The sequence below is a fragment of the Cucumis melo genome, chromosome 8 (assembly GCF_025177605.1).
Source record: "Cucumis melo cultivar AY chromosome 8, USDA_Cmelo_AY_1.0, whole genome shotgun sequence".
Taxonomy (NCBI): domain Eukaryota; kingdom Viridiplantae; phylum Streptophyta; class Magnoliopsida; order Cucurbitales; family Cucurbitaceae; genus Cucumis; species Cucumis melo.
Genome location: NC_066864.1, coordinates 24937657 through 24953615, shown reverse-complemented (window position 1 = coordinate 24953615; position 15959 = coordinate 24937657). Strand labels below are relative to the sequence as shown.

The 15959-nt window shown below is 32.3% G+C and overlaps 2 protein-coding genes across 4 annotated transcripts; one reads left to right on the top strand and one right to left on the bottom strand.

Moving 5' to 3' along the window:
- The first annotated feature begins 8777 nt into the window (after positions 1-8777).
- LOC103485980 (putative H/ACA ribonucleoprotein complex subunit 1-like protein 1) lies at positions 8778-10708 on the top strand. The gene is made up of 4 exons (XM_008443758.3): positions 8778-9014; positions 9300-9448; positions 9560-9675; positions 10395-10708. The coding sequence occupies exons 1-4, from the start codon at positions 8864-8866 to the stop codon at positions 10561-10563; spliced, it is 585 nt and encodes a 194-aa protein (XP_008441980.1). The 5' UTR covers positions 8778-8863; the 3' UTR covers positions 10564-10708.
- A 384-nt stretch (positions 10709-11092) lies between these two features.
- Positions 11093-15041, bottom strand: LOC103485981 (glutamate dehydrogenase 1). 3 transcript variants are annotated; one of them, XM_008443760.3, is made up of 10 exons: positions 14888-15041; positions 14664-14719; positions 13674-13819; positions 13147-13260; positions 12606-12827; positions 12432-12506; positions 12233-12349; positions 11814-12140; positions 11649-11735; positions 11093-11543 (listed from the first exon to the last, which is right to left on the bottom strand). In XM_008443760.3, exons 3-10 carry the CDS (start codon positions 13779-13781, stop codon positions 11358-11360), a joined length of 1236 nt encoding a protein of 411 aa, XP_008441982.1. In that variant the 5' UTR covers positions 13782-13819; positions 14664-14719; positions 14888-15041; the 3' UTR covers positions 11093-11357. The 3 variants fall into 3 exon arrangements, with proteins under 3 accessions (XP_008441982.1, XP_008441983.1, XP_016899591.1); XM_008443761.3 differs by having other exon boundaries at positions 14915-15036; XM_017044102.2 differs by having other exon boundaries at positions 14664-15039.
- Positions 15042-15959: the final 918 nt, after the last annotated feature.

The window sequence follows — 15959 nt, the reverse complement described above, 5'->3', positions numbered from 1 at the left end:
TATTTGATTAAGCCATTTCTAACACTATGGTTAATCCAATTCTTGCTCATCTATTTTATAAAGATGGTAGCACTTTGATATTCTAGGGTAGAGGACGACGTAAGACGACAACAATATTGTATTTTCTTATGTTAAATTACAAGTGTTTGCTATTCTAATGACATCGGAATGATGTACAACAGAAAATATATATAATACGAAATGATAACATATCGTATCCTTAGTGCCTAGAAACTAAGTAATAAGAGGACTATCATTAGTTTGAAAAGTGGTTGATCTTAAAATGATCCATTTGGGATTGGATTTCAAGGTGGGAAAATAGTATAAAAACCTCTTATTTGTTTCATCATTTTCAGCTAACATTCTTTTAGAAAATTCATTGAAAATGACAGATTTAAATAAAAGATCAACTTCCTCATTAGTCTCAGTTGATCCCAGCTACGATAGACTGAGAACTACTTCGAGGAACTATTTAAAAATGTTGTTGTAAAAGTATAAACGATGGAAGTCCTTTTAGGTTATCTTCCACAACTTTTGTGTTGTATTAGTTAGGGACAAGTAAGGAGGTTACCAAATCAGTTGGGAAGAAAAGAAATTAGTCCTAAATTGTATATTACTCTACGCGTGGACATTTTACATTTTAGTCCTAAATTTCTTCTCTTTTGAGTTTTAAAAGAGAAGATTTTATGGACATTTCTTCCCATAAAGTGTAAATAGTTTGTCTATTTGGCAATTTTTGACGTTTCTTCTCTTTTAAAACTCAAGGACTAAAATGTATATTTTGAAAACTCGAGAATCAAATAAGACTAAAAATAAAATGTCCATATATTTCAACAAATCTTAGAGACTCAAAAAAAAAAAAAAAAAGAGTGGTTTTAGAAATACCATTAGTGTGAGTTGGTTAGTATGTTAACCTTATGATAGCACTTAGTTAAAACAATATCATTCAACTTTTAAAAATGGGATTGATACCCATTTCCTTCGTTATCTTCTTTCATGCTCTTCTTAATCATCTTTTTGTTGTTCCTTATTCTTTAAACCTTCTTCTACTTTTGCTTCCCTTCTTTTTTTCCTCACTCTTTCAAATACTTTATGAACAGTTTTCAAAATTTTCTTTTAAAACAATAAATTGTAGATTGATATTTGATTTGATCATAATCTAAAACTCAGTATAAACTAACTTTAGAAATTGTGTGGAGCTATTGTGTGTTTTAAAAGAGATTTTAATAAAATTACCTGTAATCTCTTATACCAAAAACAAAGAATCACTTTAATTCTCACAAAACTAATTGCAAATTTACTTTTTCATTCAACCATACCAACACATTAAATCTTATGTCCTACTGTCTATTACTTCCCATTCAATTTTTGTTATTCATATTTTTTTCGTTCACATATTACCGTTAAAACACATTAGTAACTTAACTTTTCTTTTCTTTTTTAAGGTTAGGCTATTAAGGCAACTTTCTAACGTGTTTAAAGCAAGTAATGAGTTCTTATAGTTTTAGGTTATTATAATTTGATTAAAATGAATTGTATTTGGAATGTATATTATTTTAGTTTGAATTATAACAGTATATATTTGGTGAATAGACTATTTTAGTTTGATAAAGAAATAGTAAATATTGTAGTAAATAATTAAAAAAATGATGAATATCAAATAGTAAATCTAGTAGCAAGTTGGGAATTTTGAAGACTTTTAAACAGTAATGTCTACTGTAGCAAGAGATGGATATTATGATCTAGATTATCTTTGCCCCCAAACGGTCATCAATGTTCAACGCTTAGATTTTTAAAAAGGTGCCAATGGTTTGCCTATTCTCTAATTGCAAATTTATTTTTCTAAATCTTTTTACTATTATATTTTAAGGATATACAAGTAGAAGTGTATACGGGTTTGGTCTGGAGACATTTTCAACCAAATCCATATTTTTGGGTTAGTTAGTTAACAACCTGAATAACCTGAATTGTATTCCCTACCCAACCCTTAAAATATGGGTTGAGTTGTCAGGTTGTATTGTTTTTTTCATGTGAATTTTGATTATGCTAAAGAGAATTGACTTTATGGATTTAACTTTTCCTTTTCTAATCTCATCATTCCACTCTTAGTCAAAACACACAAAAATTACTAAAAAATTGAAGATCTACTAAATTTTTAATCCAGAAGAAAAGCTTGACCAAAATAAATAATCACTAACATTTGGATGCTGGAAACTGAGAAAGAGATGGTGAATGTCGAAGATGAGAGGCCAAACAATGCGTGAAGAGAGATGAGATGCGACATGAAAAGTCTGAGAGATGAGAAGGAGACGGTGAGTTAGAGTGATGAGGCGTGGAGTTACCTAGTTCTTTTACATGTACTAAATTAATATAATAAATATAAATATATAAACATAAATATAATATATATATATATATATATATATATATATATATATATATATATATATATATATATATATATATATATATATATATATATATCCTTAATTCATGTTGTGTTGAGTTGAACCAAAATTTTCAACTCCCAACCAAAAAAAAAAAAAAACCAACCCAACTCAAATTTTAAATTAACCCAACCCAACCCGTACCGTATGAATATGGGTTGGATAGTCCAGGTTATTTGAGTTGTCGGGTTATCTTACACCCCTAAGTATAAGGGTATTTTTTTTTTTTTTTTTTTGAAAAAATGTAACAGTTTCATTAAAAACTCATTGGAAGGATGTTTTTTTTTTTTTTTGAACTTAGTGAAAGCTTAGGGATATTAATGAAACTTTTGAAAATTGAAGGATATATTTGCAACAGAATTCTTAGTTTTTACATTTTTCAATAATATAACCTTAAAATCTATATATTTGATGTTTGCTGATCAACTATGCTATTTTGATAGACTTACTATAAAACACAACATTAAAATTTAAGGATATTTTACACATTTTGATGGTTAGAGGCGTATCACTTAGGCGGTGTTTAGGGCGTGGAGTGGGTTATTATAATCTGTGGTTATTATAGTCCATAGCTTATTATAGTACGTGGGTTATTATAGTCTGTGTTTGGAGTGTAGATTATTATAGTCTAGGTTATTATAATCTGTGTTTAGGTGTAGATTATTATAGTTTGAGTTATTATAATCTGTGTTTGAGGTGCAGATTATTATAATCGGAAGAATATCAATTTTTTTCATTATTCTTGCAATACAATTTTTTTTCCATAATTATTTTATTCAATCTCGTTAATTATGTAGTTCATTTAATAAATTTAACTATAATCTCTATAATGTAATTTTTCATTTGTTTAAGGAATCGTGTTTGAAATTATGTTACATATACATCCCTACAAATCTTCGACAAATTTCAAAAGAGATTAATCCCATAAAATTTAATTTCTCCGCAATATGTTTTTAGTGAAATATAAATATATAAAGTTTTATAACATTTCTAATTAAAACTTAAATCAATACAAACTAAGATTCTTGTAGTAGTATACAATGTTTTTTTTTTCTTTTTTAGGACATTATTGCATCGATTATTGTCTTCGTCCATCTAACTTTATTTATTTTATATTCTTATTCTTCTCTCTTTCTTTTTTATAGGGTCATTTTCAAATATATCAAAATGAAAATAAATATTTACAAAATATAATCAAATTTCGGATCTATATGAATATGAAATTTTGCAATAGTTATACCATTTTTTTTATTCTCTTGGTTCTATTAACTTCTATTTCTATTTTTATGCCTATATTTTGAAATTTTCTTAACTTTCTACGAGAAGTTCAATAAGATTAGAGACTTGCAAATCTCCTAAGTAAGCATTCGAATGTGTAAGCCAACTTCTTTCTGCTTCAGTATCATATCAACTCCTCTTCTTCCTAGATTTCATGTCTTCTTATTCAACAAAAATTGTCTCAGTTTCACCTTTAGATACAAAGCAATGAGAGTGATGATTGTAGCATGTGTGGGCCATAAGTCCATCCATTGAGCAAATGGGTCAACCCACATAAAACAATGAAGGCAATAAGTTGAAGGGGCAACGAGAAGAATAGCAAAATCTAAGGTCTACTTTGGATAAATGACAAATTTATTTTTAAATTATCAAAATAGCAAAACAGTTAATTTCCACATAATAAATGGGATAACTATACCTTAAATGCCCCTACCTACTTTACAATATAGACTCTTAAATACAATAGTAAGAAAAACCACAAATACCCTGTAATTAATACATACTATGCACTCTCTTCAATTTTCTAATTTTTCCTCCAAAAAAATAAATCTATCTTTGGTAAAACTTTCCGGCGTATTTGCTCTTCCGTTTTTTAAAGGCTTTCCGGCGCATTTCCACCGTCGCTTTTCCACCGTAGCTTTTCCACCGTAGCTTTCTCTTCCGTTTTTCCACCGTCGCTTTCTCTTCCGTTTTTCCACCATCGCTTTTCCACCGTTTGCACGCCCTTCCTTTCTTAATCGATTTGCACCACCCAAAGTATCGGTGAGTCGTTTCACGCTTCTGTTCCTTCCTCAACCTTTGAATTTTTCCTCTGTTTTCTGCATGTATTGGTAAAAATACCGAGTTCTCAAAATTTTCTTCAAAATTTCCTTCAAATTTTCTCCGGTTCTAACATTCTTCAAATTTTCAAATTGCTTTCCACCCGCATTTGTTTTCATCCCGCACCGTCGCTTTCCACCTTCTTCTTTTAGTACAAATTTTCGTTTCACTTAATTCCGGTTGATTGTCTTTCGGTGAATCTTCTATTTTTGTTTCCCTTAATTCCGGTTGGTTGGCAAAATTAAAGATAGATCATATTTTATTTGGCATGATTTTAGGAAGAGTTGAGATTTGATTCTGAACTTAAGTATTTCCATTATATTTGCCATAATTAAATCACATTTTATTTGGCATGATTTTAGGGAGGGTTGAGATTTGATTCTAAACTTAAGTATTTCCATTATATTTGCCATAATTTTAGAGAATGGTTGGAATTTAAATTTAAATTTTATTTGAGATTTGAAATTTGAATCTTTTAAATGATTTTTCGTTACTTTTTTAATATTTTTGTTAATAGTTAATTATTGCATCATCTTTATCATTATTTTAAGAAGTATTCATTGCATTAAAATTATAGGACATTAATAGCTAAAGTTTGAATATATAATTATTGAAGGTAAAAATCAGAATAATTAGGGGATATTGAAACCAATTGAATATGTTTAGGAATCTTTGAAAGAATATAATAATTTTTTGATTTAGTTAATAATTATCATAAGTGGGTGTGTTCACAAATACACTGTAATCGAATATGTGATCTTTTATTTGATTTTTCTATCTCCTTAAATACACTGTATTTGAATCTGGACAGTTCTCATCTGTTGAGTTTTATTTGATCATTATGAGGGAATTTCGATATAAGTAACATAATCCAAGACACATCCTTATTATCAACAATCCGAATGAGTTTCGAATTGTTGCAATCTTTCCAATAAACGGTCAACCTAGAGACAGAAACTTCTGAATTTGGAAAAAGTCTACGTTGGATACAATTTGCAAATTTTTGAAACGAGGATGAAACTGGAACATACACATCAAGGAGGCGATAGTCAATATACCGGCAGGACTCAATCCATTTACCATCGGATACGGTCTTCACTCGTTGTAAAGCCATGAAAAAAATTCAAAGGGAACACGTTTATCGAATAAAGTATTCACTGCTAGATTGTATATAGGAGGGATGAATATTAAATTAAATTATTGTTTCATATATTATACGGGTACCTGTTTCATTTGTAGAGATCACGTTTTAATTTGATGTAATGATCGGATATTACGAAAATATGGTAGACAAGGGCAAAGAAATAAAATGTATATAGTATAATCTTATGAATATAATGTTGAGAAGGCAATATTAGTTATTTTTCTAAAGTAGTTTAGAATATAAAGATGTTAAAATTTCAAAAATAATATGCTTTGCTCCGTTCTTCGTTGAAATTTATGTTTTAATGGTCATGAACGTTCTGGTAAAATTTCAAAAAGATTGTCTTTTGTTGAATCTTGTGTTTTGGTTTCGATTAATTCCGGTTTGTTAGCAACATTAAAGATAAATCACAATTTTAGAGATATTCCCAATTTTAGGGATATTCCCAATTTTAGGGATAATTCCGATTTGTGTTTTGGCATGATTTTAGGGATAGTTGGGATTTGAATCTAAACTTATGTATTCCCATTATATTTGCCATAATTTTAGGGAATGGTTGGAATTTAAATTTGAATTTTAGAGATTTGAATTTTGAATGTTTTAAATGCTTTTCCGTTAGTTTTTTTTAACGTTTTTGTATATGGTTAATTATTGCATCACGTTTATCATTATTTTAGGAAGGAAGAATTCATTGCATTAAAATTTTAGAACATATTCATTGCGTTAATAGCTATTGAAAGAAAAAATCGGTAGCTAAAGTTTGAATATATAATTATTGAAGGGAAAAATGGGAATAATTAGGGGATATTAAAATCAATATATGGATAGGGATCTTTGAAATAATATAATAATTATTTGATTTGGTTAATAATTATCATAAGTGGGTGTGTTTACAGATACACTGTAATCGGCTATGTGATGTTTTGTTTGATTTTCCGGGTTCTTTAAATGCACTGTATTTGATTATGGACAGTTCTTATCCGTTGAGGGGCATTTTCGGTCGAAAAAAGTTGAAAATTATTTCAGGCAGTTAGTTTTGCCATAAATAAAAAAAAAATAACAGTTTGCTATTTTAACAATTTCCATTCTTATGTTTGCTAATTCCACATATTTCCCTAAATTGAAAAACTCAAATGACAATGCCTTTAACATTGCATCCAAAACCCAAATTTCTACGAAGCCCAAAATACGAGATTCAAGCTCCAACAATTTGTCAATAACAGAATCGTGGTTGCATCAATGATAAAACAAAACACGCATCTCTAATTCCCAATTCATGGAAACAAAATAGAAAGCATAGAGATTTTACAATCCACATTCCAAAAAAAAGAAAAAAAAATTAAGTAACAATCCGCTTCAAACTAAAAACAAAAAATCTATCTCCACCCCAATTTAAACTTTTCATCAAAGTTCCACCAACAAAAATAAGGGAAAAGAGAAAAATCAACAACATTATCAAGAAATTGAAAACCACACTGACCAATGCGCTATCATCAGAGAAGTAAAAAGAAAAGTTAGAACACAAAATAGAGAAAAAATATAGCAAACATGAGAAAGAAAACCAACCAGTCGCCGATACATCAGATTCCATTCACATCCATAGAGAAGACGAACGACAAAAAAAAAAAAAAAAGAAGACGAACAACGAAAAGAAAAGAAGAAAGTTAGAGAAGAAGAGAAAACAACGAAAAGAAAAGAAGAAAGCTGGAGAAGAAGAGAAAACAACGAAAAAAGAGAGGAGAAAGCTAGAGAAGAAGAAAAAACAACGCAAATAAAAACTAGAGGAGAAAGTTTGAGAAGAAGAGAAGATAAAAAAAAAGAGAGGAGAAAGTTGGAGAAGAAGAGAAATTGGAGTGGTGAACAGTAGGAAATGAGAGAGTGATGAACAGTAGGAAATGAGAAATGAGATTAGAATAACCCACTCCAACCATTGGGCCAAACATGCTCTTAGAATTCTAAAACGATTAATTCTAAACTAATCAGTTTTTCCTAAACTTTCAATTTCATCTAACTGTAACTCATTGATAAATATTGCAATCTTAATTTTAAACATAAACATACTCACATGTAGTTTAACATCATTAGACTAACATGACTCGTGTAGTTATTGCTAATTTCTAAGTTACCTTATCCCTTAAATACAAAAATATCATTGTTGTTGCATAAAAATTAAACCACTTTACTAATTGTCTAGTTTAGGCATCAACATAGTACCTGATTTATAAGATTCAAAGAAAACTATATTATATAACTTTTTTTTTTTGAACTGTGTGTTATTACTAAATTATTCAATGGTTAATTTACCAAAACTAATGAGTTCACAGAGACTTTAAGGGGTTATTTTCTATTTAGAGAGGGAAAGAAAGCTTGACTAGCCAACCACAATGGAGCTTGGGGGTGAGCATTGGTTGGTTAGAGTCGTTTTTTCGACCAAATCGACTATGGTCAGTTTAGTAAATAATCAGTAAACTTAGGTCGATTTAAACCTTTTAAATTAAAAAAAATGTAGCTAACACTAGACCAAACCTATGATAATTACCAATCATTAGTTATTCAAATTTAGAAGACTAGATTATTATCATTTGATAGTATAATAAATAAATCACTATCAAATAAATAATCATTCAATCCTGGTTACTTCGACGAAAGTTAAAAAAAATGTATTTCTAACCAAATAAGAATAAATAAATAATAGGTAAAAAATTATTTTAAATAAAAGTCTTTTTGAAAATATTTACAAATATAACAAAATATCATAATCCATTGTTATATGACTACTAACTGTGTCTCTCATAGAATAGACACAATCAATAGTATATTTTTTATTAACCGTACATAGATTATTTTACTTTAATTATTTGTAAATATTTGATTTATTTTGCGATATTTGTTTGAAATGAAATGATTGTAAATGACAAAATTATTGAAATATTTACGAGACATAACAAAACTTCCGTATCGATATATAAAATTTTGCTATATTTTATAAGTTTTTTTTTTTTTAAATTTAAAAATAAAATAAAATAAAAAAAAAGGTAAAAGAAATTAAATGGGCAATTGGGTCAATTTAAGAAACCCATAAAACCCTAAAAACCCTACGCGAGAATTTTGCAATGAGCCTCCGGTAAACAAAAGCTCACTCCTTTTCTCCTTTCCCCACATCAAGAGCATAAGAATGAGACCTCCAAGAGGCGGCGGCGGCTTCAGGGGAGGCCGTGATGGTGGTAGAGGAGGTGGACGTGGCGGCGGTGGCAGGGGAGGTGGCCGCTTTGGTGGTCGTGGAGGCGGAGGCTTCCGTGACGAGGGTCCTCCATCTGAAGTCGTTGGTTCGTATCTACCATTATTTGCTTTTTCCTTCATTTTTCGCTTCTTTGCTTGCTACCTTGATGCTTTCAGAAACAGTTTTAGTTACAATGCGATGTTCACTTGGGCTCCTTAAGGCAGACTAGTTATTGGTATTTGCGTTTGTATAATCGGAATTAGCGATGGATTCTGCTTTTGAACTTTCCCTCTCTCTAGCTGTTTGAACTTTGAAGTTTCAAGTCTTAAGAATGAATCGCAGAAGTTCACCTATATTCATCGCTAAAAAGGATTTTTTTCCCTTGCTACAGAGGTTTCTACTTTTCTTCATGCATGTGAGGGAGATGCAGTCACAAAGCTCACAAATGAGAAGATTCCTTTCTTTAATGCCCCTATTTATCTTCAGAACAAGACTCAGATAGGGAAAGTGGATGAAATTTTCGGCCCCATCAATGAATCTGTGAGTTCACTGGCCCTGATTTTGTTTGTTGTTTAGTTTTGATATATGATGAAAGGTGTTGTTTTCATTAAAAATGATGATAAATGATTGTTTTTGTTAATCTGATTCCAGTACTTCTCGATCAAAATGATGGAAGGAATTGTCGCAACCTCTTACGCTTCTGGGGATAAATTTTATATTGATCCTGCTAAACTCCTACCACTTGCTAGATTTCTTCCACAACCGAAGTACGTAATCCATCTCTTCCCTTTTCCCCACCTCAAATGAGGTCTAGAATTTGAGTTTGTTCATCAAGATGTTTATTAACATCATTTTCCAAGTTATTGCTTATGTTCAAGAGGGTTTTATAAGGGTTTTTATGGTACCGTAATAAGAAAGAAAGTGCTTTTTTGGTGCCCATTGTACGTAGCTTTAGGTTTATTGTTCAGGAGTAGGTTTGGATAGAGTTTCGGTTTTTGTTTTTGTTTTTTTTTTTTTTTTTTGCATTTTTCTTTGTTTTTGTTGGATCTTGAACGGTGGAGTAATCAGTAAAACAGTCTATTGTAGTTGAAACTTTGGCCTCCAAATTGAGTAAAATCACGAGTAACTGGAAATAGTGGTGCAATCCTGAATAGAATTTTGTCAGTTTTTATTTTATTTTTATTTTTATTGAGTGTTTAGATAGCACATACATTGTTCGCTATGGTTCCAAATTCTCGTAATTAAACTAACAATGTAGGTTCATATTATGAGGTCTGATGTGGCTGATACAAAATTCAAAAACCTATCTTTTGTGCTTCTATATCTTATTGCTTCATTAAGCTGATGTTATTCTTCAGTGGCCCTATTTTGTGTTGAGATAAACAATTTTTTAAAATGGAAAGAATCAAGGAACAAGTGAGGAATGCTTCACAACGTTTGTGTTAGATTCAGTATAGAAATAACATTTGTCTGTTCATTATTTCAGGGGACAGTTTCCCTCTAGAGGCGGAGGTCGTGGAGGGGGCAGAGGTGGTGGCAGAGGTGGCCGTGGGGGTGGTGGCTTTCGTGGAAGAGGTGGCCCAAGAGGTGGCAGAGGTGGCCCTCCAAGAGGTGGTGGCCGTGGTGGTGGCTTTAGGGGGAGAGGAAGATTCTAGATTAGCATTATGTAATATCATAGGTTTACCAATTTTCGATTTGAAATGTTGTTTTGAGAAGCGTTTGCAAGAGTCTTTTGTTTGTACTGTATTTTATTTGGAATTGAACCTCTTGGTATTGAAGCTACTACCTGATTTAAGTCTACTCCAAATTTTAACTTTTTACTAACCACTTCTAATTTTGCAATTTGTTCTTGAATATAATACATGGATCAAGGTCGTGGAAGGTGAAATTTATCATATTTTTCACACAGCTGAATTTCTGAGTACTGCGTGTTTTACATAATAAGATCAATGTCCATAGGCATTGAAACTATGGTATTTTGTAATTACGCCATTAGATATTGTACTCAGTCCTTTATGTAGTTAGTGTGTGTTAGGTTCGGTTTCTTATATAAAGGAGCTATCATCATATGATACTGTCAAAATCATTTATTTGTCTGAATTTTGTATGCGTTATGACTGATCTTTTGAATTAAAGGAGGACAAGAATTCATGAGTGGGAAAGCTAAGCTTGGAAGCAAGTGGGTGGCTGAAGCCTATAGAGGAATCTTTCTCTCATCCAAAATCAATTCATAAATTTCCTCTCAATATGTATTGGGAGGAAGCAAAACTACGCCATATACTTGGCATTTTTAGTCTGAGATAACAATCGTTGCATGTTTGTTCACTAAAAATAACTACGGCTATGAATAGAGAGTTTTGTAAGCAGAAATACAGCAGGAAAAGAAGCAACACTATGGTGAGGGAGTGGAGCATCTCCCCATTTATTTAGAGCTGAGGAAAGCAGCTACTCAGGCTTCCCAACCCCTCAGCACTGTGGCTCTGGCAACTCGGTTAACTCCAAGTGTAAAAGCTCCCATTCGAAGGTCACAATTATGGTTCTTGCACATCTCCTTCACATCTTTGAAGCCCTTTGTCATGTAAGTCTTCAGCTCATTGTTTACCTTTTCTTCCTCCCACATGAAACCTTGGATGTTCTGCATGTATTGTTTGTATCAATTGAGTTATATTATCATGTGTTTATCCGTTGTCTCTTTGTCAAAGGAGTTGGTGAATGAATGAACAAAGGGTGGGGGGTGTACCTGAACCCACTCGAAGTAGCTAACTGTAACTCCCCCTGAATTTGCATAAATATCTGGTAGAATAACAACTCCTTTTCTTGCCAATATCTACAGATGACAAAATATCATGAATATCTAGCTTTTGTGACCATCTTAATTTGGTTTGATGTTCATTTTTGTGCTCACCTCATCAGCCTCTGGGTCTGTTGGGTGATTGGCTGCCTCTATTATGAATTTGGCTCTGATTTCATTTGCATTTTCCTTGTTGATGACGCCTCCAAGGGCTGCTGGTATTAGTATGTCACAATCTTCAACCAAAATAGATCCGGGATCAGTTGGATTTCCTCCTTCAAAACCTTTCACACCTTTGTGTTCTTTTGCATGCTTTAGTAAGCTTAGAATATCTATCCCATTGGAGTTCTTTATTGCACCTGTTACATCACTTATTGCTACAATCTTCCCTCCACTTTCACTTATCAGCCGGGCTGCCCACGACCCCACATTGCCAAAACCCTAACGTATCAGTCCATATTTGTAGTTAGCATATAATGGTATATATAAATGTTAGCTTGAATGAGAAATTTTAGAGCAGGGTAAAGGTGTGCCTGAATGACAAATCTTTGACCAGATATGCTCTTTCCATATTCATTTAGTAGGGCCTCTGTTGCATACATTACGCCTCGCCCTGTTGCTGCATCTCTGCCCAGAGATCCACCTAGATCCTAGTATGGAGAAAGTCGATTTTGATTAGTTTTTGTTTTATTGGTAATGCATGAAGTTGAATTGATCCTTATAAAAACTTACAATAGGTTTCCCTGTTACGACTGCTGGTGAGTAGCCATGAAACTTAGAATATTCATCTAGTATCCATGCCATTGTCTATTCAAAGCAGCAAACTCAATTATGAAGAAGCAAAGCTGAACCTTGAAGAATTAAACAAGACGTGAAACTAAGTTTGATTGTGTATGTGTAGTCAACCTGTGGACCTGTTCCCATATCTGGTGCTGGAACATCGGTGTGAACGCCAATAAGATCATGTATCTTTTGAGTAAAAACTCTTGTAAGACGCTCCAATTCCGATATACTTAGTTCTCCAGGATCGCATCCTATCCCTCCCTTGGCTCCACCGTAAGGTATATTTGCAACCGCTGTCTTCCATGTCATCAATTGTGCTAAAGCATTTACCTCATCAGGGTCAACCTGCATTGATATGCATATTGCTTTCATAAATATGACTACAAATATGACTTCGGATCATCCAATGCGTCATTTTAATGTATCTTTTCTTTAGTGGATAAAATGGAAAGCCTATCCTCCCTCATATTAGTGGGATCTTTGACTTAGTAAGTTCAAACACCATGTAAGATTTTTTGCATCTCCCAGTGCTTGACATAAGAGTGTGTTAGTAGAACTTCCCGGATATTGGTGTAGAGTTGGGCCATTAGCAAAATACAAGGAGGGGCCCTCATATCTTCGATTATTGTAAAAAGGAGACTGGATAAGAAGAAAGACAACCAACCTCAGGATGATATCTGATCCCTCCCTTCATGGGGCCTCTTGCATTGTCATGCTGGACCCTGAAACCAACAAAGGATGCCAATGTGCCATCATCTTTGGGTATGGTACACTCAACCTGTCATATCCAGAAGGCTGATTAACGCTACTTTCCGAAGATAAAAACTTTGCTAAGAAAATATAAATTTTGAAAAGAAAACACATAGCAAGAACTGGAATATATTGAAATATAAAGATAGCGACGACAAGATAAACCAAGTATAATAAGGCACTTAGAACCTCCTTAGTATGCTAACCCAAGCCTTGAATTACTCAGCAATTGCTTGCTTTTTAACCAAATAAGCTAACTCACCCCTTAGCTAAACTACACTTATGCCCTTACTAGTAGCATATACTAATATTCCCAACTAAACTACCTAACACCCTTACAGATGCATTTCCCTTTGCGGCTGTTAGTATACTTCTGTTTCTGATTGTATCAAGTGAATTGAAAAAACAAACAGTTACGAACAGTCACCGGAAGAATCAAACCTTGATTTCTCTAAATGGGATGAGCAAGCTCTTTTCGAGCTTTGAATCGAGACCGAGAAGCCTAGCAGCAAGCTTGAAGTTTCTGTTTGTAGCTGCTAGTGCGTTCATGGTTGTATCCCAGGATTTTTTAAAAGAGTAATCTGCAGCTGTTTTGTATAAAACAGAGTAAGTTTTCTTTGGTATGTATAAGTATGACAAACTACTCAGTGTAATGGAATCTTTGACTTACAACAAAACGAAAAAGGAAAAAGTAAAAAACAGCGAAGAAAGATAAAATTAAAGGCAAAGTTCGTTCAAATCTAACCTTAGAACTATTTAATGAGAAGCTTTGAGTGAGGACTTATCTTTTTAGAATTATAGAAAACATAGAAACTAAATTGAACAGAAGTGATAGTTTCAAAGTACAAGGACGATAATTTAACATTACAAGTTCCTATCCATAATGTTGAACAAGAATCTTACTTAAAGAAAAAATGTTACAACCACGCGCACTCGATCTATTTCCAAGTTTTTAAAGTAAGTATCAAATCAATCTAAACGAGAATTGCCCTTTAAGTACAAATGTTAGAAAAATTAGGTCATATGGTAATGATTTGGAATGGAAATTGAGACTCGAACATTGTTAGGTCTCGGTTAGAATTTATCCAAAATTCTAAGGGATTTCTACTTGACGGTCCTTTATAAAAGAGTTCTAGTCTAGTGTAATATTGTAAATTCAAAATGAGAGCATTTTTTAAACAAAGGGGAAAGCTTATGGGGGGTGTTTTGTAATTTAGCGAAGAAAACTGCGAGTCTGAAAATATAATTTACAATAAAATTTTGAAGTAAAGTGAAAGTTGAGAGATCATAGTGTAATAAGGATTTAAACTAAATAGAGAAGCCTTTACTATTTGTTTACTAATACTTTATGGGAAACTCTGTTTCTCATTTGAAGAGAGAGAGAGAAAGAGAGAGAGAGAGAGTGAATTCTATAAAGATTGAGTTATTTACCTCAAGGATAGAGAAAGACAAAAATGGTGAGCTGAAACCTGAAAGGAGAAACTGTGCTGAAAAAGTTGAAATACAGAAGAAGAAGAAGATCAGAACATTAATTTTTCCTTAGATGAATAATGAGGTACACTCCAAGGTATCCATTTATAACACAAAAAACCCAACACAAGAATAAGAACACAACGAATGGTAGAATCAGATTCCAATCCCCCCAAAATAATTACCCTTCTCTACTCCAAATCTCCACCAACCTTTCGTAAACCCCTATCAAATTGCACTGCCAACATGCAAAATTTCAGCGAAGAGAATGTGAATATGAGAATATAATGCCAAAGCTCACACTCTGACTCACACACCCATTTGTCACTCTGCACTCACTGACTTTCTTTCTGTTTTATCTTTATATAGCTTTCTTAGGCTAAGGCTATGTTGTTGAGTGTATTCCAAATCAGATTCCCACTATTCTTTTTTTTTTCTTTTCCTTCTCTTGTGGCTGCTCTCATTTTTTTCTCTTGCTGATGTGAATATTATTAGCAACTATGATTGCTTTTTGTAAAGGTATTTACAGCTCTCTTACTCATGTCTCAATTAGATACATCATCATCTGATTGTTCTGCTTCTAGTTGAGCTAGCGTTTCTATGTCCGACACCTGAACACACCTAAACATTCCAATATTTATTGGACACATATTAAACACTTGTTTGTGTGCAATAGATGTGTTAACTCTAATTGTACATCGTTGATATAGGTTTGGTTTTTGTAGACTTACATAAAATATATAAATATATAAACTCGTTGACATTGGAGTTTCTTCTTGTACAAAAATGGTACATATGTTTTAAAATGTATATTTTAATCAACTTGTGTTTGTTGTTTCCATGTTATTGATTTTAAAACTATAGTGTGTCCTCACGTCGTATTCATGTATTGTATTATCCGTGCTTTTTAGTCATTAACCTAGTAGTATGATATTGTGTATTTTTTAAGAAAAATTTAAGAGAATATATTCTTGAGCTTACACTAGTACGATGTTTGTGCTGAAATAACGTTGACATTTAAGGCTAAGACGTTAAAGTAGGAACAAGTTTAACTAGGAGGAATTAAAGGCCAGGCTACTTCAAAGACAAAACAAGATCTATAGCATTTTGTGATTTTATTAAATTGAAATGGAGGTTAATTTAGGGTAGAAATGTTCTTATTAATGAATCTACAGTTAGTATCACGTCCAATCGAGTTGAGATAGGCTAAGATAAAGAAGTGTAGACTTTGAAGAAGGCTTGGTAAGTCATTTAGAA